The sequence below is a fragment of the Oncorhynchus tshawytscha genome, unplaced genomic scaffold (genome assembly GCF_018296145.1).
Source record: "Oncorhynchus tshawytscha isolate Ot180627B unplaced genomic scaffold, Otsh_v2.0 Un_contig_2750_pilon_pilon, whole genome shotgun sequence".
In the NCBI taxonomy this organism is placed as follows: Eukaryota; Metazoa; Chordata; class Actinopteri; order Salmoniformes; family Salmonidae; genus Oncorhynchus; species Oncorhynchus tshawytscha.
Window position 1 is genome coordinate 266,632 of NW_024609718.1, and position 23,369 is coordinate 290,000.

General features: G+C 47.0%; 1 protein-coding gene across 1 annotated transcript in view; it reads right to left on the bottom strand.

Moving 5' to 3' along the window:
* Window positions 1–5,492: 5,492 nt before the first annotated feature.
* Window positions 5,493–23,369, bottom strand: part of LOC112239550 (dihydrouridine synthase 1-like (S. cerevisiae)) — a 20,407-nt gene continuing 2,530 nt past the window's right edge. Inside the window, 13 exon segments of the mRNA XM_042317234.1 lie at window positions 5,493–6,486; window positions 6,603–6,678; window positions 7,730–7,767; window positions 8,606–8,772; window positions 10,921–11,009; window positions 13,824–13,920; window positions 14,029–14,176; window positions 14,576–14,587; window positions 14,590–14,678; window positions 19,380–19,462; window positions 20,207–20,319; window positions 22,794–22,844; window positions 22,998–23,106. Coding sequence (XP_042173168.1) covers window positions 6,305–6,486; window positions 6,603–6,678; window positions 7,730–7,767; window positions 8,606–8,772; window positions 10,921–11,009; window positions 13,824–13,920; window positions 14,029–14,176; window positions 14,576–14,587; window positions 14,590–14,678; window positions 19,380–19,462; window positions 20,207–20,319; window positions 22,794–22,844; window positions 22,998–23,106 — 1,254 coding nt within the window. The 3' untranslated portion in view covers window positions 5,493–6,304.

Genomic DNA, 23,369 nt, shown 5'->3' on the forward strand with positions numbered 1-23,369 from the left:
AGCAGCCTATGACATGGCCCCAACGTTAGCAAAAAAAAAAAACACCTGTGTCCCCTCAAACGCCCCCCCCGTCCCCTCAAACGCCCCCGGTCCCCTCAAACGCCCCGGTCCCCCGGTCCCCTCAAACGGCCCCGTCCCCTCAAACACAACCCCCCCGTCTCCTCAAACGGCCCCCGGTCCCCTCAAACGCCCCGTCCCCTCAAACGCCCCGTCCCCTCAAACGGCCCCCTGTTCCATATGGTGCTCTACTTTTTACCAGGGCCTACGTTTCCTGGCGAGAGAGAAGACAAGAACAAACACAATGAAAATACGATGTCTGTTGACACACGAGACCCAACACCTTGTTTACTCAAATTAAGTTACAATAAATGAACGTTTTGGGAGAGACGAGGTACTGCTGGCTGGTTCTTTGTAAAAAGATGCACTTTGCTCTGTACCTGGTGACAAACACTGATTATACATTGGGAGGGAAAAACACAACCTCGACACAGAACAAGCTTTTAATAAAGATACATACTAAATGAGACTCTTTCTTTGGTGGTGTTTAGATGAAGTTTCCAATACAGCCACAGATTTCTGTTACCACAATTACGTTAAGGTAATCTAGAGCAGTGGTCCCCAACCCTGGTCCTCCAGTTCCCCCAACCCTGAGTTGGGAAACACTGTTGGGGATACTGGAGGACCAGGGTTGGGAAACACTGTTGGGGATACTGGAGGACCAGGGTTGGGAAACACTGTTGGGGATACTGGAGGACCAGGGTTGGGGATACTGGAGGACCAGGGTTGGGAAACATTGTTGGGGATACTGGAGGACCAGGGTTGGGAAACACTGTCGGGGATACTGGAGGACCAGGGTTGGGGATACATTGAATTAGATGCTTTTATCCAGAGCAACTTAGTCAGTCCAATCAACTAAGGTCAATAAAACAACCACATATCATGTGAAAATGTTGCTCAGTAAAGCAACTATCAGCAAAAACAGCTTCTGGAGGTGTCTTCTGTTTTCTTGATTCTCAAGCAAGGGGGAGGGGCCTGATGATGTCACAGATTCCCATCAGACCAACTGCTTAAATGCTCTACTACTAACAGTTGATTGTGTGTTATATTTATGCTTGGGATATCGCTTTAACAGGAAAAGGTAAATCACTGGAGGACATCTTAAATCTCTTGTCTGTTTCAGTCCATCTCTTCCTCTTTGACAGTTAAGAGGGTCATTCCAGGTCTATCGAATCGCTGATGGTCTCCAACAGACAGCATGAAGGGAGTGTGTTGTGCCATTAAATCTGCCTGTCCATGTCTGTCCTGGTGGAAGGTCCTTGGAGGCTCCCTCATAGACATGAATCCACTGGGGGAGGCGTGGAAGTATCATTGGGTGTTTGTCAAGCCTTTTCTGGAGCACCGCACACAGCTCACTCAGCTCCATGCTCCAGAACGCTGGAGGCATCACCAGCCATACCAGCAACCTGACCTGACCGTAACTCAGCTCCATGCTCCAGAACGCTGGAGGCATCACCAGCCATACCAGCAACCTGACCGTAACACAGCTCACTCAGCTCCATGCTCCAGAATACTGGAGGCATCACCAGCCATACCAGTTTATCATCCACCATGGTGTCTTCCTCGTCTGACATCAACTCCAACGTCACTCCTTCCCACAGATCCTCCACCTCGTGACTCTGGAGCGTCGCGGTTCTGGAATCCAGCAGCCGCTTCCTCCTCGATGGCCATCGCGTGTATCTTTCACTCGTCTTTACGGTTCTCTGGCAACTGCACCAGGAAGTTCCCCCGGACTGTTTCATAGCAGGTCAAAGACTGGCAGCCCCTGAGCACGTGGTGAGTCACACTTAAAACTTTCCTTGGATGCTCCTCTAAATCAGATAGGTGGTGACCACCTTGTTGTGTGGGGAGTTGACTTTATCCTTAGGCTGGTATCTGTGTATCAGATTACCCACGGAATTATGGAGCCGCCTCACCGTTTCGGCTACTAGCGAGCTTCTGGTCCGCTTCCGCTTAGCCGGTACCGGGCCAGAGCTGATGAGCATCACCTTCCAGAGTCTCTCAGTGAGACGGCGTGTTCTTTCAGTCCTCCAACCACACAGTTCAAGTCATCTGTCACCTGAGCTGTCGTTTGGTTCAGATTCATGACAGCTCTGTAGATCTGGATGTTTGCTACCTCAGCTGGTGTAGCTGCTGGGTCGTCAACTCCATGGTGAGCTGGTGGATATGTTGTGTGTGTGTGTGGCTGGGTGATTAGGGTTAGATTATACCCATCTTGTTCTTTCTCCCATGAAGTGCAGTCTGCATTACATTTTACTTCATTATCTTCTGGTTTGATCCGAGACAAGCTCCACAGTCTGTGGCTGGTCAAGGTGTACCGGGCTGAGGTTGGTCCTGATCACAGTCTGTGGCTGGTCAAGGTGTACCGGGCTGAGGTTGGTCCTGATCACAGTCTGTGGCTGGTCAAGGTGTACCGGGCTGAGGTTGGTCCTGATCACAGTCTGTGGCTGGTCAAGGTGTACCGGGCTGAGGTTGGTCCTGATCACAGTCTGTGGCTGGTCAAGGTGTACCGGGCTGAGGTTGGTCCTGATCACAGTCTGTGGCTGGTCAAGGTGTACCGGGCTGAGGTTGGTCCTGATCACAGTCTGTGGCTGGTCAAGGTGTACCGGGCTGAGGTTGGTCCTGATCACAGTCTGTGGCTGGTCAAGGTGTACCGGGCTGAGGTTGGTCCTGATCACAGTCTGTGGCTGGTCAAGGTGTACCGGGCTGAGGTTGGTCCTGATCACAGTCTGTGGCTGGTCAAGGTGTACCGGGCTGAGGTTGGTCCTGATCACAGTCATTTTCCACACAATAGACAGGAGTCAATTTGATAGCGAACTCCAGTTGTTGAAGCTGTGCTTCCTCCTGACTGGTCATGCAATCCTGTTCCTTCTCTGTCTGACTCTGTGGGTTCTGGGCCCTCGTTCCCCAGAATGGCGCTCCACCTCTGGCTCTGCTCACCGTGCTGCTCCTCCAAGTCCAGGAGAACCTCTTCAGAGACGGAGAACGTGAGCTGCTGCTGGGGGTCTGGTAACTTCTCTGGTTGGATCACTGCGTTATTAGGCCGTAGGCGACTGTTCTCCTGTCTCAAACGGATGATCTCTTCCTGATACTCGAGTATCGTTTTTTCTCCACTGCCCCAAAAATCTCTATAGCAGCTGCGGTTAGCCGCTCCGCGAGGAACACGTTTGACCACTGTAGTTTGGACATTTCGGGGCAATAAACGTTGGACCGTTCGTTTTATCAATTCGGATACGTTTTACTCTGCTAGAATGTTTAGCCAAAAGTCCACCAAAACTTTCTGCTCTAATTTGCCTGAATTTACGTTGATAAAAACACTACGAGCGTGGGATTTTGGGAATGACGTCTCGTCTGATATTCACGACTTTCAAAATAAAAGTCCTCTTATTTTACATTTATTTAACCAGGTAGGCCAGTTGAGAACATGTTCTCATTTACAACTGCGACCTGGCCAAGATAAAGCAAAGCAGTGCAACAAAAACAGAGTTACACATAAACAAACGTACAGTCAATAACACACAATAAAAGAGAAATAGAAAGGTAAGCTGGTCTGACAGCTGATGCTTAAAGTTAGAGAGGGGGATATGACTCCAGCTTCAGAGATTTTTGCAATTCGTTCCAGTCATTGGCAGCAGAGAACTGGAAGGAAAGGCGGCCAAAGGAAGTGTTGGCTTTGGAGATGACCAGTGCAGTATACCTGCTGGAGCGTGTACCTAGCAAATATTTATGAAACAATGCAAGGTGGTAAATGAATCTACTACTACTTGCGATACAGATGGGGTTTATTTTTCCATAGATTTATTTCATTTCAAAATAAAGCCACAAAATACAAGATGACGTGTCAGTTTGATATTCAGCAGAAAATCCAAAAGTTGTTAGTAAGGTCAAAATGTATGAACGGAGAAATCATAGTTAAGAGAGAAATATCAAATGCACCATTTCTAACTTGTCACTTCCATTTATTTAACCTCAAGTTCATATATGACTGGATAGGCCAAGTGTTATGTCTACCAGAAGGCACTGAATCAATGCAAGCAACCCCCCAACCACCATAAAATAAATAAAACCACCACAAAGAGAAATTAAAATCAAATATGACTGTAAATTGAAGTGAAATAGTTTCCACGTGTGATTTGGCATGGAGTTCTCACCTGGGGTGTATTCATTTGGAGTTCTCACCTGGGGTGTATTCATTTGGAGTTCTCACCTGGGGTGTATTCATTTGTGCAAACCGTAGCACAAAACAATTTCACAATGGAAAACGTTTTGTTACGTTTGGTTCCTAGTACTGCTGTGTTCAAGAAGACTTGGAAACTTGAAGAAAGATGAGGCCCCAGGTTCCCCACTTGGAAAGTATCAGAATCAACAAATAGGAAGCTCTATGCAAATAACTCGAAGTTTGCGACTTGTCATGAATGACCAGGAGTTTTACCACATGGCCAGACCAGGGCCCGTATCCACCAAGCGTCTCAGAGTAGGAGTGCTGATCTAGGATCAGTTTAGCCTTTCAGATCATAGTGAATAAGACCTATCCAGCCAGATCTCAGATCATTTTTATTTTATTTAACTAGACAAGTCAGTTAAGAACAAATTCTTATTTACAATGACGGTCTAGGAACAGCGGGTTAACTGCCTTGTCAAGGGGCAGAATAACAGATTTGTACCTTGTCAGCTCAGGGATTCGATCTAACAACCTTTCGGTTACAAGTCCAACGCTCTAACCACTAGGCTACCTGCCGCCCCAACAATGATGAATAATATATTGAACAGATCTCAGATCAGCATCCCTACCTTAAAATACTTTCTGGAGACAGGCCTAGAAAAAACAAACTCCAAGCCCTACACATCATCACACAGACACACATTAAGACGAGGAGCTTGATGAAAAATGATAACAGACTGTCACCATTCTAAAAGTCAGGTGATAAAATATCCTTCTAGTTCGGGGGGGACAAAGATCACCAGGAAATAGTCCCATCATTGACCACAACCAAAAGGACAAATACATGTAGAGATTGAGCAGTACTGGGATAGTACTGTTACGACTCCATGAGCTCTTCCCTCCTTCCTGTACTGTTACGACTCCATGAGCTCTCCCTCCTTCCTGTACTGTTACGACTCCATGAGCTCTCCCTCCTTCCTGTACTGTTACGACTCCATGAGCTCTTCCTCCTTCCTGTACTGTTACGACTCCATGAGCTCTTCCCTCCTTCCTGTACTGAGCTGAGCTTCCTCCTTCCAGAAACGGCTGTAGACCAACGAGGAAGACCCACATGGAACTGGACTTTGGGGGTGAATCTCCCGTTGACTTCAAAGCTTGACTTGTTATGCTAAAGTCCAAGAGAGAAATTAGTCCAGGAAGACTCCCCAGTCAGTCAGGTAGGAGGAGTCTATCCATTACATCAGTCCAGGAAGACTCCCCAGTCAGTCAAGTAGGAGGAGTCTATCCATTACATCAGTCCAGGAAGACTCCCCCAGTCAAACAAGTAGGAGGAGTCTATCCATTACATCAGTCCAGGAAGACTCCCCCAGTCAGTCAGGTAGGAGGAGTCTATCCATTACATCAGTCATGTAGGAGGAGTCTATCCATTACATCAGTCCAGGAAGACTCCCCCAGTCAGTCAGGTAGGAGGAGTCTATCCATTACATCAGTCAGGTAGGAGGAGTCTATCCATTACATCAGTCCAGGAAGACTCCCCCAGTCAGTCAGGTAGGAGGAGTCTATCCATTACATCAGTCAGGTAGGAGGAGTCTATCCATTACATCAGTCCAGGAAGACTCCCCCAGTCAGTCAGGTAGGAGGAGTCTATCCATTACATCAGTCCAGGAAGACTCCCCCAGTCAGTCAGGTAGGAGGAGTCTATCCATTACATCAGTCCAGGAAGACTCCCCCCAGTCAGTCAGGTAGGAGGAGTCTATCCATTACATCAGTCCAGGAAGACTCCCCGAGTCAGTCAGGTAGGAGGAGGGCGTAGTGGTGAAACCCCATCAAAGCCAGTTCAGCACAGCAGCAATGGAGGACAGTGGTGAGTATGTATGAGACAGTATGGATGCACATGTGTGTTCCTTACAATACGTTCTTGTGTCTCTGTATACTGTTGATGGATAAAGTTCTCCACATCCTGCTGTGTGTGTGTGTGTGTGTGTGTGTGTGTGTGTGTGTGTGTGTGTGTGTGTGTGTGTGTGTGTGTGTGTGTGTGTGTGTACTACATATGAATGGATGTCTATGTCCCTGTTAGTCCATGTCTCAGGCCACAGTCTGTCCTCTGTGGGGGTCTGTTGGGGGTCTGTTGGGGGTCTGTGGGGGGCTGGGGTTCAACAATCCTCCATCCTCTTCCTCCTGTAACCCTCTGCTCTTTCCCTCCTCGTCCTCCTCTTGCCGCTCTGACTTCTGTTTCTCTGCCTTGGTCTTGAACCTCAGCCCGTGACCTTTAAACCAGACGAGAGGAAATAAAGGATATATCAGAGAAAGACAGCTGTGTGTGTGTCTGTGTGTCTGTGTGTGTCTGTGTGTGTCTGTGTGTGTGTGGCAGGGGGGGACTCACTTGGGCAGTCTGCCACCTCCTTGTGGGCCTTCTTTTTACAGCAGCCTCGACACAGGTTGAATACACACTGATTACCCTACAGAGAGAGACAGGTTGAATACACACTGATTACCCTACAGAGAGAGAGACAGGTTGAATACACACTGATTACCCTACAGAGAGAGACAGGTTGAATACACACTGATTACTCTACAGAGAGAGAGAGAGGGGTTTAGGGACCTGGAGAGAACAGGGGGGTTAGGGCCCAGGAGAGGGGTTAGGGCCCAGGAGAGGGGTTAGGGACCTGGAGAGAGAGGGAGGGAGACAGATTAGGGACTTGGAGAGAGGGAGGGGGTAGACAGGTTAGGGACCCGGAGAGGGGGTAGACGGGTTAGGGACCCAGAGAGGGGGTAGACGGGTTAGGGACCCGGAGAAGGGGAGAGACGGGTTAGGGACCCGGAGAGGGGGTAGACGGGTTAGGGACCCGGAGAAGGGGAGAGACGGGTTAGGGACCTGGAAGTACAAAATTGCGCCAACAGACATGGCAGCTCTGCTTCTAGCTCCTAAGAATCTGCCCTGCATACGTAACACTATTATACACAGTCTCCATTGAACGTTTCTTAGTCCAGGGCTACACTTCATCTGTAATGAGGAACAGGGTGAAGAGGAGTTTACACATGGTAATGAGGAACAGGGTGAAGAGGAGGAACAGGGTGAAGAGGAGGAACAGGGTGAAGAGGAGGAACAGGGTGAAGAGGAGGAACAGGGTGAAGAGGAGGAACAGGGTGAAGAGGAGGAACAGGGTGAAGAGGAGGAACAGGGTGAAGAGGAGGAACAGGGTGAAGAGGAGGAACAGGGTGAAGAGGAGGAACAGGTGAAGAGGAGGAACAGGGTGAAGAGGAGGAACAGGGTGAAGAGGTGGAACAGGGTGAAGAGGAGGAACAGGGTGAAGAGGAGGAACAGGGTGAAGAGGAGGAACAGGGTGAAGAGGAACAGTGTGAAGAGGATGAACAGGGTGAAGAGGAGGAACAGGGTGAAGAGGAGGAACAGGGTGAAGAGGTTGCTCCACGTGGTAATGAGGAACAGGGTGAAGAGGTGTTTACACATGGTAATGAGGAACAGGGTGAAGAGGTCGTCCCTCCACTCACCTTTGGATTTCCACACTGCTCACACTTGATGTACTTTGCTGCAGAGAAAACGGGTAAAACAGAGGTTATCTACTGTACTATGGGGGTAAAACAGAGGTTATCTACTGTACTATGGGGGTAAAACAGAGGTTATCTACTGTACTATGGGGGTAAAACAGAGGTTATCTACTGTACTATGGGGGTAAAACAGAGGTTATCTACTGTACTATGGGGGTAAAACAGAGGTTATCTACTGTACTATGGGGGTAAAACAGAGGTTATCTACTGTACTATGGGGGTAAAACAGAGGTTATCTACTGTACTATGGGGGTAAAACAGAGGTTATCTACTGTACTATGGGGGTAAAACAGAGGTTATCTACTGTACTATGTGTCGGCTGAGGCGCTGTAGATTCTGTAGCATTATAAACTGGGTGGTTCCAGCCCTGAATGCTGATTGGCTGACAGCCGTGGCATACCACGGGTATGACAAAACATATACCAATATGCCACGGCTACGCTGAGTGTCTGGACACAACCCTTAGCCGTGGTATAATGGCCATATACCACGATCCCCCGAGGCGTCTTATTGCTGTTATAAACTGGTTACCAACGTAATTAGAGCAGTTAAAACACATGTTTTGTCATACACTGGGTGGTTCGAGCCCTGAATGCTGATTGGCTGACAGCTGGTGTATATCAGACCTTACACCACGGGTGTGACAAAACATTTCGTTTCACTGCCCTAATTATGTTGGTAACCAGTTTATAACAGCAATAAGGCACCTTGGGGGTGTGTGGTATGTGGCCAATATCCCACGGCTAAGGGCCGTAATTGCTTAATTAGACTGGATAGAGAGTCTAGGTAACTGCAGTACTACGAGGAAAAATAACTCACGCTTCTGCTCGGGACAGAAGTTCTTGTGGGGGTTTCTGGCTTTCTTTTTCTGTTTGTTTTTGGAGAGGGCATCGCACGCCCCGTCCGAGTCCTCCTGTGACAACGCCCTCTTGTGACACCCTGCCTTCACCTCCGTACCGTTGCTGTTAGCAACCGGAGCCTTCGGCCTGGCAGGAACAATGTTCATCGTCACGGCAACGCGTTACGGTTTCTGTGTGTGTGGACTTGACGACTTTGTATTGTATTGGTCAAATTGTATTGGTCACGTACACATGGTCAGCAGGTGTTAATGGTCAGCAGATGTTATTGGTCAGCAGATGTTAATGGTCAGCAGGTGTTAATGGTCAGCAGGTGTTAATGGTCAGCAGGTGTTAATGGTCAGCAGGTGTTAATGGTCAGCAGGTGTTAATGGTCAGCAGATGTTAATGGTCACATACACATGGTCAGCAGGTGTTAATGGTCAGCAGATGTTAATGGTCAGCAGATGTTAATGGTCAGCAGATGTTAATGGTCAGCAGATGTTAATGGTCAGCAGATGTTAATGGTCAGCAGATGTTAATGGTCAGCAGGTGTTATTGGTCAGCAGATGTTAATGGTCAGCAGATGTTAATGGTCAGCAGATGTTAATGGTCAGCAGGTGTTAATGGTCAGCAGGTGTTAATGGTCAGCAGATGTTAATGGTCAGCAGATGTTAATGGGTCATGGTCAGCAGATGTTAATGGTCAGCAGGTGTTAATGGTCAGCAGATGTTAATGGTCAGCAGGTGTTAATGGTCAGCAGGTGTTAATGGTCAGCAGATGTTAATGGTCAGCAGGTGTTAATGGTCAGCAGATGTTAATGGTCAGCAGGTGTTAATGGTCAGCAGGTGTTAATGGTCAGCAGGTGTTAATGGTACACATGGTCAGCAGATGTTAATGGTCAGCAGGTGTTAATGGTCAGCAGGTGTTAATGGTCAGCAGATGTTAATGGTCACATACACATGGTCAGCAGATGTTAATGGTCAGCAGGTGTTAATGGTCAGCAGATGTTAATGGTCAGCAGATGTTAATGGTCAGCAGGTGTTAATGGTCAGCAGGTGTTAATGGTCAGCAGGTGTTAATGGTCAGCAGGTGTTACATGGTCAGCAGATGTTAATGGTCAGCAGATGTTAATGGTCAGCAGGTGTTAATGGTCAGCAGGTGTTAATGGTCAGCAGGTGTTAATGGTCAGCAGGTGTTAATGGTTACGTGTTACATGGTCAGCAGATGTTAATGGTCAGCAGGTGTTAATGGTCAGCAGGTGTTAATGGTCAGCAGATGTTAATGGTCAGCAGGTGTTAATGGCCAGCAGATGTTAATGGTCAGCAGATGTTAATGGTCAGCAGGTGTTAATGGTCAGCAGATGTTAATGGTCAGCAGGTGTTAATGGTCAGCAGATGTTAATGGTCAGCAGGTGTTAATGGTCAGCAGATGTTAATGGTCAGCAGGTGTTAATGGTCAGCAGATGTTAATGGTCAGCAGGTGTTAATGGTCAGCAGATGTTAATGGTCAGCAGGTGTTAATGGTCAGCAGGTGTTAATGGTCAGCAGGTGTTAATGGTCAGCAGGTGTTAATGGCCAGCAGGTGTTAATGGTCAGCAGGTGTTAATGGTTACGTACACATGGTCAGCAGATGTTAATGGTCAGCAGGTGTTAATGGTCAGCAGATGTTAATGGTCAGCAGGTGTTAATGGTCAGCAGGTGTTAATGGTCAGCAGGTGTTAATGGTCAGCAGGTGTTAATGGTTACGTACACATGGTCAGCAGATGTTAATGGTCAGCAGATGTTAATGGTCAGCAGGTGTTAATGGTCAGCAGGTGTTAATGGTCAGCAGGTGTTAATGGTCAGCAGGTGTTAATGGTCACATACACATGGTCAGCAGATGTTAATGGTCAGCAGATGTTAATGGTCAGCAGGTGTTAATGGTCACATACACATGGTCAGCAGATGTTAATGGTCAGCAGATGTTAATGGTCAGCAGGTGTTAATGGTCAGCAGGTGTTAATGGTCAGCAGGTGTTAATGGTCAGCAGGTGTTAATGGTCACATACACATGGTCAGCAGATGTTAATGGTCACATACACATGGTCAGCAGATGTTAATGGTCACATACACATGGTCAGCAGATGTTAATGGTCAGCAGGTGTTAATGCGAGTGTAGCGAAATGCTTGTACTTCTAGTTCTGACTGCAGTGCAGTAATATCTAACATTTTCACAACTACCTAATACACAACACATCTAAGTAAAGGAATGTACACAGATCTCAAGTTAGGATTCTCAACAGGAAATTGTCACTCACACTGGTCTGACGTACGGCTGGCAGATCCAATGAGGGAATGGCAGCCCAACCACCTGCCCCGCCTCCTCTCCTCCATTGGTTATCTCCTCCTGCAGAGGTTAAACAAATGAGAAAAGAACCAGTGTCATCATCTAGCTGTGTTGGGAGGAGGGAGAAGAGGGGAGGGGGAGAAGAGGGAGAGGGGGAAGAAGAGGGGAGGGGGAGAAGAGGGAGAGGGGGAAGAAGAGGGGAGGGGGAGAAGGGAGAAGAGGGAGAGGGGAGAAGAGGGAGAGGGGGAAGAAGAGGGAGAGGGGGAAGAAGAGGGAGAGGGGGAAGAAGAGGGAGGGGAAGAAGGGAGGGGGAGAAGAGGGGGAGGGGGAGAAGAGGGGAGGGGAGAAGGGTGAAGAAGAGGGGGAAGAAGAGGGGGAGAGGGGAGAAGAGGGGGAGGGGGAGAAGGGTGAAGAAGAGGGGGAAGAAGAGGGGAGGAGGGAGAAGAGGGGAAAAAGAGGAGGAGCAATGGGTGAGGAAGAGAAACTAAAAAGGAGTAAAACATTTTGGGGAGGAGGTAACCCTAGTGGAAGGAAAGGTGAAAAACAGAATGATCCCTTGGTACCTGACAGTGTAGCTAACCCTAACCCTAGGTACCTGACAGTGTAGCTAACCCTAACCCTAGGTACCTGACAGTGTAGCTAACCCTAGGTACCTGACAGTGTAGCTAACCCTAGGTACCTGACAGTGTAGCTAACCCTAACCCTAGGTACCTGACAGTGTAGCTAACCCTAGGTACCTGACAGTGTAGCTAACCCTAGGTACCTGACAGTGTAGCTAACCCTAGGTACCTGACAGTGTAGCTAACCCTAGGTACCTGACAGTGTAGCTAACCCTAGGTACCTGACAGTGTAGCTAACCCTAGGTACCTGACAGTGTAGCTAACCCTAACCCTAGGTACCTGACAGTGTAGCTAACCCTAGGTACCTGACAGTGTAGCTAACCCTAGGTACCTGACAGTGTAGCTAACCCTAGGTACCTGACAGTGTAGCTAACCCTAGGTACCTGACAGTGTAGCTAACCCTAGGTACCTGACAGTGTAGCTAACCCTAGGTACCTGACAGTGTAGTACCTAACCCTAGGTACCTGACAGTGTAGCTAACCCTAACCCTAGGTACCTGACAGTGTAGCTAACCCTAACCCTAGGTACCTGACAGTGTAGCTAACCCTAACCCTAGGTACCTGACAGTGTAGCTAACCCTAACCCTAGGTACCTGACAGTGTAGCTAACCCTAGGTACCTGACAGTGTAGCTAACCCTAGGTACCTGACAGTGTAGCTAACCCTAGGTACCTGACAGTGTAGATAACTCTAACCCTAGGTACCTGACAGTGTAGCTAACCTAACCCTAGGTACCTGACAGTGTAGCTAACCCTAACCCTAGGTACCTGACAGTGTAGCTAACCCTAAGTACCTGACAGTGTAGCTAACTCTAACCCTAGGTACCTGACAGTGTAGCTAACCCTAACCCTAGGTACCTGACAGTGTAGCTAACCCTAGGTACCTGACAGTGTAGCTAACCCTAGGTACCTGACAGTGTAGATAACTCTAACCCTAGGTACCTGACAGTGTAGCTAACCTAACCCTAGGTACCTGACAGTGTAGCTAACCCTAACCCTAGGTACCTGACAGTGTAGCTAACCCTAAGTACCTGACAGTGTAGCTAACTCTAACCCTAGGTACCTGACAGTGTAGCTAACCTAACCCTAGGTACCTGACAGTGTAGCTAACCCTAACCCTAGGTACCTGACAGTGTAGCTAACCTTAACCCTAGGTACCTGACAGTGTAGCTAACCCTAACCCTAGGTACCTGACAGTGTAGCTAACCCTAGGTACCTGACAGTGTAGCTAACCCTAGGTACCTGACAGTGTAGATAACTCTAACCCTAGGTACCTGACAGTGTAGCTAACCCTAACCCTAGGTACCTGACAGTGTAGCTAACCCTAACCCTAGGTACCTGACAGTGTAGCTAACCCTAGGTACCTGACAGTGTAGCTAACCCCTAGGTACCTGACAGTGTAGATAACTCTAACCCTAGGTACCTGACAGTGTAGCTAACCCTAACCCTAACCCTAGGTACCTGACAGTGTAGCTAACCCTAACCCTAGGTACCTGACAGTGTAGCTAACCCTAGGTACCTGACAGTGTAGCTAACTCTAACCCTAGGTACCTGACAGTGTAGCTAACCCTAACCCTAGGTACCTGACAGTGTAGCTAACCCTAACCCTAGGTACCTGACAGTGTAGCTAACCCTAACCCTAGGTACCTGACAGTGTAGCTAACCCTAACCCTAGGTACCTGACAGTGTAGCTAACCCTAGGTACCTGACAGTGTAGCTAACCCTAACCCTAGGTACCTGACAGCATAGCTAACACTAACCCTAGGTACCTGGCAGCGTAGCTAACCCTAACCCTAGGTACCTGACAGTGTAGCTAACCCTAACCCTAGGTACCTGACAGTGTAGCTAACCCTAACCCTAGGTACCTGACAGTGTAGCTAACCCTAACCCTAGGTACCTGACAGTGTAGCTAACCCTAACCCTAGGTACCTGACAGTGTAGCTAACCCTAACCCTAGGTACCTGACAGCATAGCTAACACTAACCCTAGGTACCTGGCAGCGTAGCTAACCCTAACCCTAGGTACCTGACAGTGTAGCTAACCCTAACCCTAGGTACCTGACAGTGTAGCTAACCCTAACCCTAGGTACCTGACAGTGTAGCCAACCCTAACCCTAGGTACCTGACAGTGTAGCTAACCCTAGGTACCTGACAGTGTAGCTAACCCTAGGTACCTGACAGTGTAGCTAACCCTAACCCTAGGTACCTGGCAGCGTAGCTAACCCTTGGTACCTGGCAGTGTAGCTAACCCTTGGTACCTGGCAGCGTAGTCTGAGTTGTCTGCTGACCTCTGTCAGCCCCTGCAGGTTCTTCACCTTTGCCAGCTCCTCTCTCAGGTCCTTGTGGATCTGCAGCCTGGAGAAACACTAACAAATAAAACACACACACAGATTGTGGCGATAGTGACTGAGTAGTACTAGTACTGAGTGTGTGTGTGTCCCTCTGAGTGTGTGTGTTACATACGTGTGGTGCCAGAGCTTGAAGAGGTGTGCTCGGACATAGGACAGGGTACAGGGAGGGTACTGACTGACCACCTCTAGATACTCCTCAGCCATCTCCCATACAGGAGGGCTGTGACCCTCAAACAGAGCTGGGTTATGGAGGTTCCCCTCTGGAAACACACACAGAGAGAGAGAGAAACACAGAGAGAGAAACACAGAGAGAGAGAGAAATAGAGAGAGAGAAACAGAGAGAGAGACAGACAGAGAGAGAGAAACACACAGAGAGAGAGAGAGAAACATACAGAGAACCACACACACACACACACAGAGAGAAACAGAGAAAGATAGAAACACAGAGAAAGAGAGAAACACACAGAGAACCACACACACAGAGAGAGAAACATACAGAGAACCACACACACACAGAAAGAACCACACACACACACAGAGAGAGATAACCATACACACACAGACACATGAGAGAGAGAGAGAGAAAGTGATGAACACAAATTAGTAGGTGTTATGACTCTTGGGAGACTAATTACTCAAGGTGAGGCGGAGGTGTGTACCTGCACTCATCACCCCTGTACTCCAGTCTCCTCCATACACTGCTCCACATCACTCAGGTGTTGGATGTTACCGTTAGCGAACACAGGGATGTTAACAGCGTTCCTATAGCAACAACACAGAGAGAGAGAGAGAGAGACTGTTTAATAAACCCAGTATCAGCTATGTGACAATAGAATAGAGTACTGTACAGTAGAATATAATAGAATGTTTTCCTGTGAAGAAACTTCTTGGAGACCTACTAGACTATACAAACTGTCTCCCCTACTAGACTATACAAACTGTCTCCCCTACTAGACTATACAAACTGTCTCCCCTACTAGACTATACAAACTGTCTCCCCTACTAGACTACACAAACTGTCTCCCCTACTAGACTACACAAACTGTCTCCCTACTAGACTAGACAAACAAACTGTCTCCCCTACTAGACTATACAAACTGTCTCCCCTACTAGACTACACAAACTGTCTCCCCTACTAGACTACACAAACTGTCTCCCCTACTAGACTACACAAACTGTCTCCCCTACTAGACTACACAAACTGTCTCCCCTACTAGACTACACAAACTGTCTCCCCTACTAGACTACACAAACTGTCTCCCCTACTAGACTACACAAACTGTCTCCCCTACTAGACTACACAAACTGTCTCCCCTACTAGACTACACAAACTGTCTCCCCTACTAGACTACACAAACTGTCTCCCCTACTAGACTACACAAACTGTCTCCCTACTAGACTACACAAACTGTCTCCCTACTAGACTACACAAACTGTCTCCCCTACTAGACTACACAAACTGTCTCCCCTACTAGACTACACAAACTGTCTCCCCTACTAGACTACACAAACTGTCTCCCCTACTAGACTACACAAACTGTCTCCCCTACTAGACTACACAAACTGTCTCCCCTACTAGACTACACAAACTGTCTCCCTACTAGACTACACAAACTGTCTCCCTACTAGACTACACAAACTGTCTCCCCTACTAGACTACACAAACTGTCTCCCCTACTAGACTACACAAACTGTCTCCCCTACTAGACTACACAAACTGTCTCCCCTACTAGACTACACAAACTGTCTCCCCTACTAGACTACACAAACTGTCTCCCCTACTAGACTACACAAACTGTCTCCCTACTAGACTACACAAACTGTCTCCCCTACTAGACTACACAAACTGTCTCCCTACTAGACTACACAAACTGTCTCCCCTACTAGACTACACAAACTGTCTCCCCTACTAGACTACACAAACTGTCTCCCTACTAGACTACACAAACTGTCTCCCCTACTAGACTACACAAACTGTCTCCCCTACTAGACTACACAAACTGTCTCCCTACTAGACTATACAAACTGTCTCCCCTACTAGACTATACAAACTGTCTCCCTACTAGACTACACAAACTGTCTCCCCTACTAGACTACACAAACTGTCTCCCCTACTAGACTACACAAACTGTCTCCCCTACTAGACTATACAAACTGTCTCCCCTACTAGACTACACAAACTGTCTCCCCTACTAGACTACACAAACTGTCTCCAACTACACAGCAGAGACCTACTAGACTACACAAACTGTCTCCCCTACTAGACTACACAAACTGTCTCCCCTACTAGACTACACAAACTGTCTCCCCTACTAGACTACACAAACTGTCTCCCCTACTAGACTACACAAACTGTCTCCCCTACTAGACTACACAAACTGTCTCCCCTACTAGACTACACAAACTGTCTCCCTACTAGACTACACAAACTGTCTCCCTACTAGACTATACAAACTGTCTCCCCTACTAGACTATACAAACTGTCTCCCTACTAGACTACACAAACTGTCTCCCTACTAGACTACACAAACTGTCTCCTACTAGACTACACAAACTGTCTCCCTACTAGACTACACAAACTGTCTCCCCTACTAGACTACACAAACTGTCTCCCCTACTAGACTACACAAACTGTCTCCCCTACTAGACTACACAAACTGTCTCCCCTACTAGACTACACAAACTGTCTCCCTACTAGACTATACAAACTGTCTCCCTACTAGACTATACAAACTGTCTCCCCTACTAGACTACACAAACTGTCTCCCCTACTAGACTACACAAACTGTCTCCCCTACTAGACTACACAAACTGTCTCCCCTACTAGACTACACAAACTGTCTCCCCTACTAGACTACACACAAACTGTCTCCCTACTAGACTACACAAACTGTCTCCCCTACTAGACTATACAAACTGTCTCCCTACTAGACTATACAAACTGTCTCCCCTACTAGACTATACAAACTGTCTCCCCTACTAGACTATACAAACTGTCTCCCCTACTAGACTACACAAACTGTCTCCCTACTAGACTACACAAACTGTCTCCCCAACTAGACCCTACTAGACTACACAAACTGTCTCCCCTACTAGACTACACAAACTGTCTCCCTACTAGACTACACAAACTGTCTCCCCTACTAGACTACACAAACTGTCTCCCCTACTAGACTATACAAACTGTCTCCCCTACTAGACTATACAAACTGTCTCCCCTACTAGACTATACAAACTGTCTCCCTACTAGACTATACAAACTGTCTCCCCTACTAGACTATACAAACTGTCTCCCTACTAGACTACACAAACTGTCTCCCCTACTAGACTACACAAACTGTCTCCCCTACTAGACTACACAAACTGTCTCCCCTACTAGACTACACAAACTGTCTCCCCTACTAGACTACACAAACTGTCTCCCCTACTAGACTACACAAACTGTCTCCCCTACTAGACTACACAAACTGTCTCCCCTACTAGACTACACAAACTGTCTCCCTACTAGACTACACAAACTGTCTCCCCTACTAGACTACACAAACTGTCTCCCCTACTAGACTACACAAACTGTCTCCCTACTAGACTACACAAACTGTCTCCCCTACTAGACTACACAAACTGTCTCCCCTACTAGACTACACAAACTGTCTCCCCTACTAGACTATACAAACTGTCTCCCCTACTAGACTATACAAACTGTCTCCCCTACTAGACTATACAAACTGTCTCCCTACTAGACTAGACTACAAACTGTCTCCCTACTAGACTACACAAACTGTCTCCCCTACTAGACTACACAAACTGTCTCCCCTACTAGACTACACAAACTGTCTCCCCTACTAGACTATACAAACTGTCTCCCCTACTAGACTATACAAACTGTCTCCCCTACTAGACTATACAAACTGTCTCCCCTACTAGACTATACAAACTGTCTCCCCTACTAGACTATACAAACTGTCTCCAACTACACAGCAGAGACCTACTAGACTATACAAACTGTCTCCAACTACACAGCAGACACCTACTAGACTACAAACTGTCTCCCCTACTAGACTATACAAACTACCTCCAACTACACAGCAGAGACCTACTAGACTATACAAACTGTCTCCCTACTAGACTATACAAACTGTCTCCCCTACTAGACTATACAAACTACCTCCAACTACACAGCAGAGACCTACTAGACTATACAAACTGTCTCCCCTACTAGACTATACAAACTGTCTCCAACTACACAGCAGAGACCTACTAGACTACAAACTGTCTCCCCTACTAGACTATACAAACTGTCTCCAACTACACAGCAGACACCTACTAGACTACAAACTGTCTCCCCTACTAGACTATACAAACTACCTCCAACTACACAGCAGAGACCTACTAGACTATACAAACTGTCTCCCCTACTAGACTATACAAACTGTCTCCCCTACTAGACTATACAAACTACCTCCAACTACACAGCAGACACCTACTAGACTACAAACTGTCTCCCCTACTAGACTATACAAACTGTCTCCCCTACTAGACTATACAAACTGTCTCCCCTACTAGACTATACAAACTGTCTCCAACTACACAGCAGACACCTACTAGACTACAAACTGTATCCCCTACTAGACTATACAAACTACCTCCAACTACACAGCAGAGACCTACTAGACTACAAACTACCTCCAACTACACAGCAGACACCTACTAGACTACAAACTGTCTCCCCTACTAGACTACACAAACTGTCTCCAACTACACAGAAAAGACCTACTAGACTATACAAACTGTCTCCAACTACACAGCAGAGACCTACTGGACTACAAACTACCTCCAACTACACAGCAGAGACCTACTAGACTACACAAACTGTCTCCAACTACACAGCAGAGACCTACTAGACTACACAAACTGTTTCCACCTACACAGCAGAGACCTACTAGACTACACAAACTGTTTCCACCTGACAAACATAATATTGGTTCTTCTCTGTTCTCTTAATTGAACTGTGAGGGAACTGCAGTGTACTTACCGTACAGCCTTGATGTGTTCCCAGCTAGCGATGCCTGTGGCGGGTCCTTTCTTAATTGAACTGTGAGGGAACTGCAGTGTGCTTACCGTACAGCCTTGATGTGTTCCCAGCTAGCGATGCCTGTGGCGGGTCCTTTCTTAATTGAACTGTGAGGGAACTGCAGTGTGCTTACCGTACAGCCTTGATGTGTTCCCAGCTAGCGATTGCCTGTGGCGGGTCCTTTCTTAATTGAACTGTGAGGGAACTGCAGTGTGCTTACCGTACAGCCTTGATGTGTTCCCAGCTAGCGATGCCTGTGGCGGGTCCTTTCTTAATTGAACTGTGAGGGAACTGCAGTGTGCTTACCGTACAGCCTTGATGTGTTCCCAGCTAGCGATGCCTGTGGCGGGTCCTTTCTTAATTGAACTGTGAGGGAACTGCAGTGTACTTACCGTACAGCCTTGATGTGTTCCCAGCTAGCGATGCCTGTCGCGGGTCCTTTCTGGTCCTTGGTCCGACCGTGAACGGTCAGCAGCTGAGACAGAGATGGAGAGGTCTGAATGACAAGACTTCCTACCCGGTTAAATATCTGTGTGTTGCTATGGAGACAGCATAGGTGACACTGCAGTACTACGAGGAAAAATGTTGATGAGGCTCTCTTGTTCAGATATTTGTAAGTGGACTGGAGGCAGGGCATGAAAAGGGATAACGAATCCAGTTGTTTGTGTCATTCGTTTCGGGAAAGAACCTGCGGAATTGCGCACCCAACTCACTCAGGTGCTTCGCTAAATCACATGTGACATTGTCCGTAAGCTTGAGTTCATTTAGAACACAAATGAATCATAGAATGATGGAAAGACCCGTGTGTTGTCCTTGTTAATGCAGACCGAGAAGAGCTCCAACTTCTTAATCATAGCCTCAATTTTTGTCCCGCACATTGAATATAGTTACGTAGAGTCCCTGTAATCCTAGATTCAGATCATTCAGGAGAGAGAAAACATCACCCAGATAGACAAACTACCTCCAACTACACAGCAGAGACCTACTAGACTACACAAACTACCTCCACCACCTCAAGCTCAACCTCGACAAGACGGCGCTGCTCATCCTCCCGGGAAAGGCCTGCCTGCTCCAAGACCTCTCCATCACAGTTGACAACTCCATGGTGTTCCCATCCCAGGTGCTTGCACCTCTAAATATAATCTTGCTCATTTTAGGTAATGTTTCATAGAAGATCAAAATAAAATACTTGTGTGTGTGTGTGTGTGATGTTTCCCACCTGGCAGCCAGCCTTCTCCAGCATCTGAGCGTACTGAACAGTCTCCTCCATCTTGTTAAACACACGGATCTTACAGGTGATGGGAACAGAGATCTTCTCATTGGCTAGCTTCACTAAGGAGAAACACAGAGAAAAGACTGGCTAGCTTCACTAAGGAGAAACAGAGAGAAAAGACTGGCTAGCTTCACTAAGGAGAAACAGAGAGAAATGACTGGCTAGCTTCACTAAGGAGAAACACAGAGAAAAGACTGGCTAGCTTCACTAAGGAGAAACACAGAGAAAAGACTGGCTAGCTTCACTAAGGAGAAACACAGAGAAAAGACTGGCTAGCTTCACTAAGGAGAAACAGAGAGAAAAGACTGGCTAGCTTCACTAAGGAGAAACAGAGAGAAAAGACTGGCTAGCTTCGCTAAGGAGAAACAGAGAGAAAAGACTGGCTAGCTTCACTAAGGAGAAACAGAGAGAAAAGACTGGCTAGCTTCACTAAGGAGAAACACAGAGAAATGACTGGCTAGCTTCACTAAGGAGAAACACAGAGAAAAGACTGGCTAGCTTCACTAAGGAGAAACAGAGAGAAAAGACTGGCTAGCTTCACTATGGAGAAACAGAGAGAAAAGACTGGCTAGCTTCGCTAAGGAGAAACAGAGAGAAAAAGACTGGCTAGCTTCGCTAAGGAGAAACAGAGAGAAAAGACTGGCTAGCTTCGCTAAGGAGGAACAGAGAGAAAAGACTGGCTAGCTTCACTAAGGAGAAACACAGAGAAAAGACTGGCTAGCTTCACTAAGGAGAAACAGAGAGAAAAGACTGGCTAGCTTCACTAAGGAGAAACAGAGAGAAAAGACTGGCTAGCTTCACTAAGGAGAAACAGAGAGAAAAGACTGGCTAGCTTCACTAAGGAGAAACAGAGAGAAAAGACTGGCTAGCTTCGCTAAGGAGAAACAGAGAGAAAAGACTGGCTAGCTTCGCTAAGGAGAAACAGAGAGAAAAGACTGGCTAGCTTCACTAAGGAGGAACAGAGAGAAAAGACTGGCTAGCTTCACTAAGGAGAAACACAGAGAAAAGACTGGCTAGCTTCACTAAGGAGAAACAGAGAGAAAAGACTGGCTAGCTTCACTAAGGAGAAACAGAGAGAAAAGACTGGCTAGCTTCACTAAGGAGAAACACAGAGAAAAGACTGGCTAGCTTCACTAAGGAGAAACAGAGAGAAAAGACTGGCTAGCTTCACTAAGGAGAAACAGAGAGAAAAGACTGGCTAGCTTCACTAAGGAGAAACAGAGAGAAAAGACTGGCTAGCTTCGCTAAGGAGAAACAGAGAGAAAAGACTGGCTAGCTTCACTAAGGAGAAACAGAGAGAAAAGACTGGCTAGCTTCACTAAGGAGGAACAGAGAGAAAAGACTGGCTAGCTTCACTAAGGAGAAACACAGAGAAAAGACTGGCTAGCTTCACTAAGGAGAAACAGAGAGAAAAGACTGGCTAGCTTCACTAAGGAGAAACACAGAGAAAAGACTGGCTAGCTTCCCTAAGGAGAAACAGAGAGAAAAGACTGGCTAGCTTCACTAAGGAGAAACAGAGAGAAAAGACTGGCTAGCTTCACTAAGGAGAAACAGAGAGAAAAGACTGGCTAGCTTCATTAAGGAGAAACTAGGACAGCAGAGACCCTGCCCATCTTCTGAAAACATATAGAACCCTAAACTTCCCCCAAAAAACTCACACGTAACAATTTTTTTCTACTAATTATCTAGTAAAAGACTGAGTGCTTATGATGTACTGACCATTCCAGACAGGTAAAACACAGCATGACACCATTCCAGACAGGTAAAACAGAGCATGACACCATTCCAGACAGGTAAAACACAGCATGACACCATTCCAGACAGGTAAAACACAGCATGACACCATTCCAGACAGGTAAAACACAGCATGACACCATTCCAGACAGGTAAAACACAGCATGACACCATTCCAGACAGGTAAAACAGAGCATGACACCATTCCAGACAGGTAAAACACAGCATGACACCATTCCAGACAGGTAAAACACAGCATGACACCATTCCAGACAGGTAAAACAGAGCATGACACCATTCCAGACAGGTAAAACAGAGCATGACACCATTCCAGACAGGTAAAACACAGCATGACACCATTCCAGACAGGTAAAACAGAGCATGACACCATTCCAGACAGGTAAAACAGAGCATGACACCATTCCAGACAGGTAAAACAGAGCATGACACCATTCCAGACAGGTAAAACAGAGCATGACACCATTCCAGACAGGTAAAACACAGCATGACACCATTCCAGACAGGTAAAATGCATTATGATACCATTCCAGACAGGTAAAATGCATTATGACACCATTCCAGACAGGTAAAATGCATTATGACACCATTCCAGACAGGTAAAACGCATTATGACACCATTCCAGACAGGTAAAATGCATTATGACACCATTCCAGACAGGTAAAACACAGCATGACACCATTCCAGACAGGTAAAACGCATTATGACACCATTCCAGACATAGCATACTATATTTTATTTCTACCTCTCTCCCTCTTTTCTCTCTCTGTTCAAACTCACCCATCTTCTCCAGCAGCTCCCACTCATCCTGTAGGAAGACTCCGTAGTGCCCTTCGTCAGAAATAAATTAGAAACAAATTGACCCCAAACATACAGCATGCGTATCCTAATTGAAAACCACTTTTTTTTTTTTTTAAATCAGGGTTTCTCTCTCTCACACACACTATCTCTGTCTCTGAGTGGGGTTTCAGGGTTAGTTAGTACCTCTCTTGGCGATCATCTGTGGGCATCCCAGGTTGAGATCGATAGCATCACAGTAGTCCTGAGCCAGTAGACATGCCTGGACAAACACCTCTGGGTCGTTGGCACAGAACTGACACACACACACACACACACACACACACACACACACACACACACACACACACACACACACACACACACACACACACACAAAGAAAGTGCATCACAAACACCTCTGAGTTATTGGCACAGAACTGAGACCATTACACAAGGAATCGGGGTGGTGGTAAAACACAGAGGCTAGCTGAAACAGGGTGAGATGTGGTGGTAAAACACAGAGGCTAGCTGAAACAGGGTGAGAGTGGATGGTGAAACACAGAGGCTAGCTGAAAC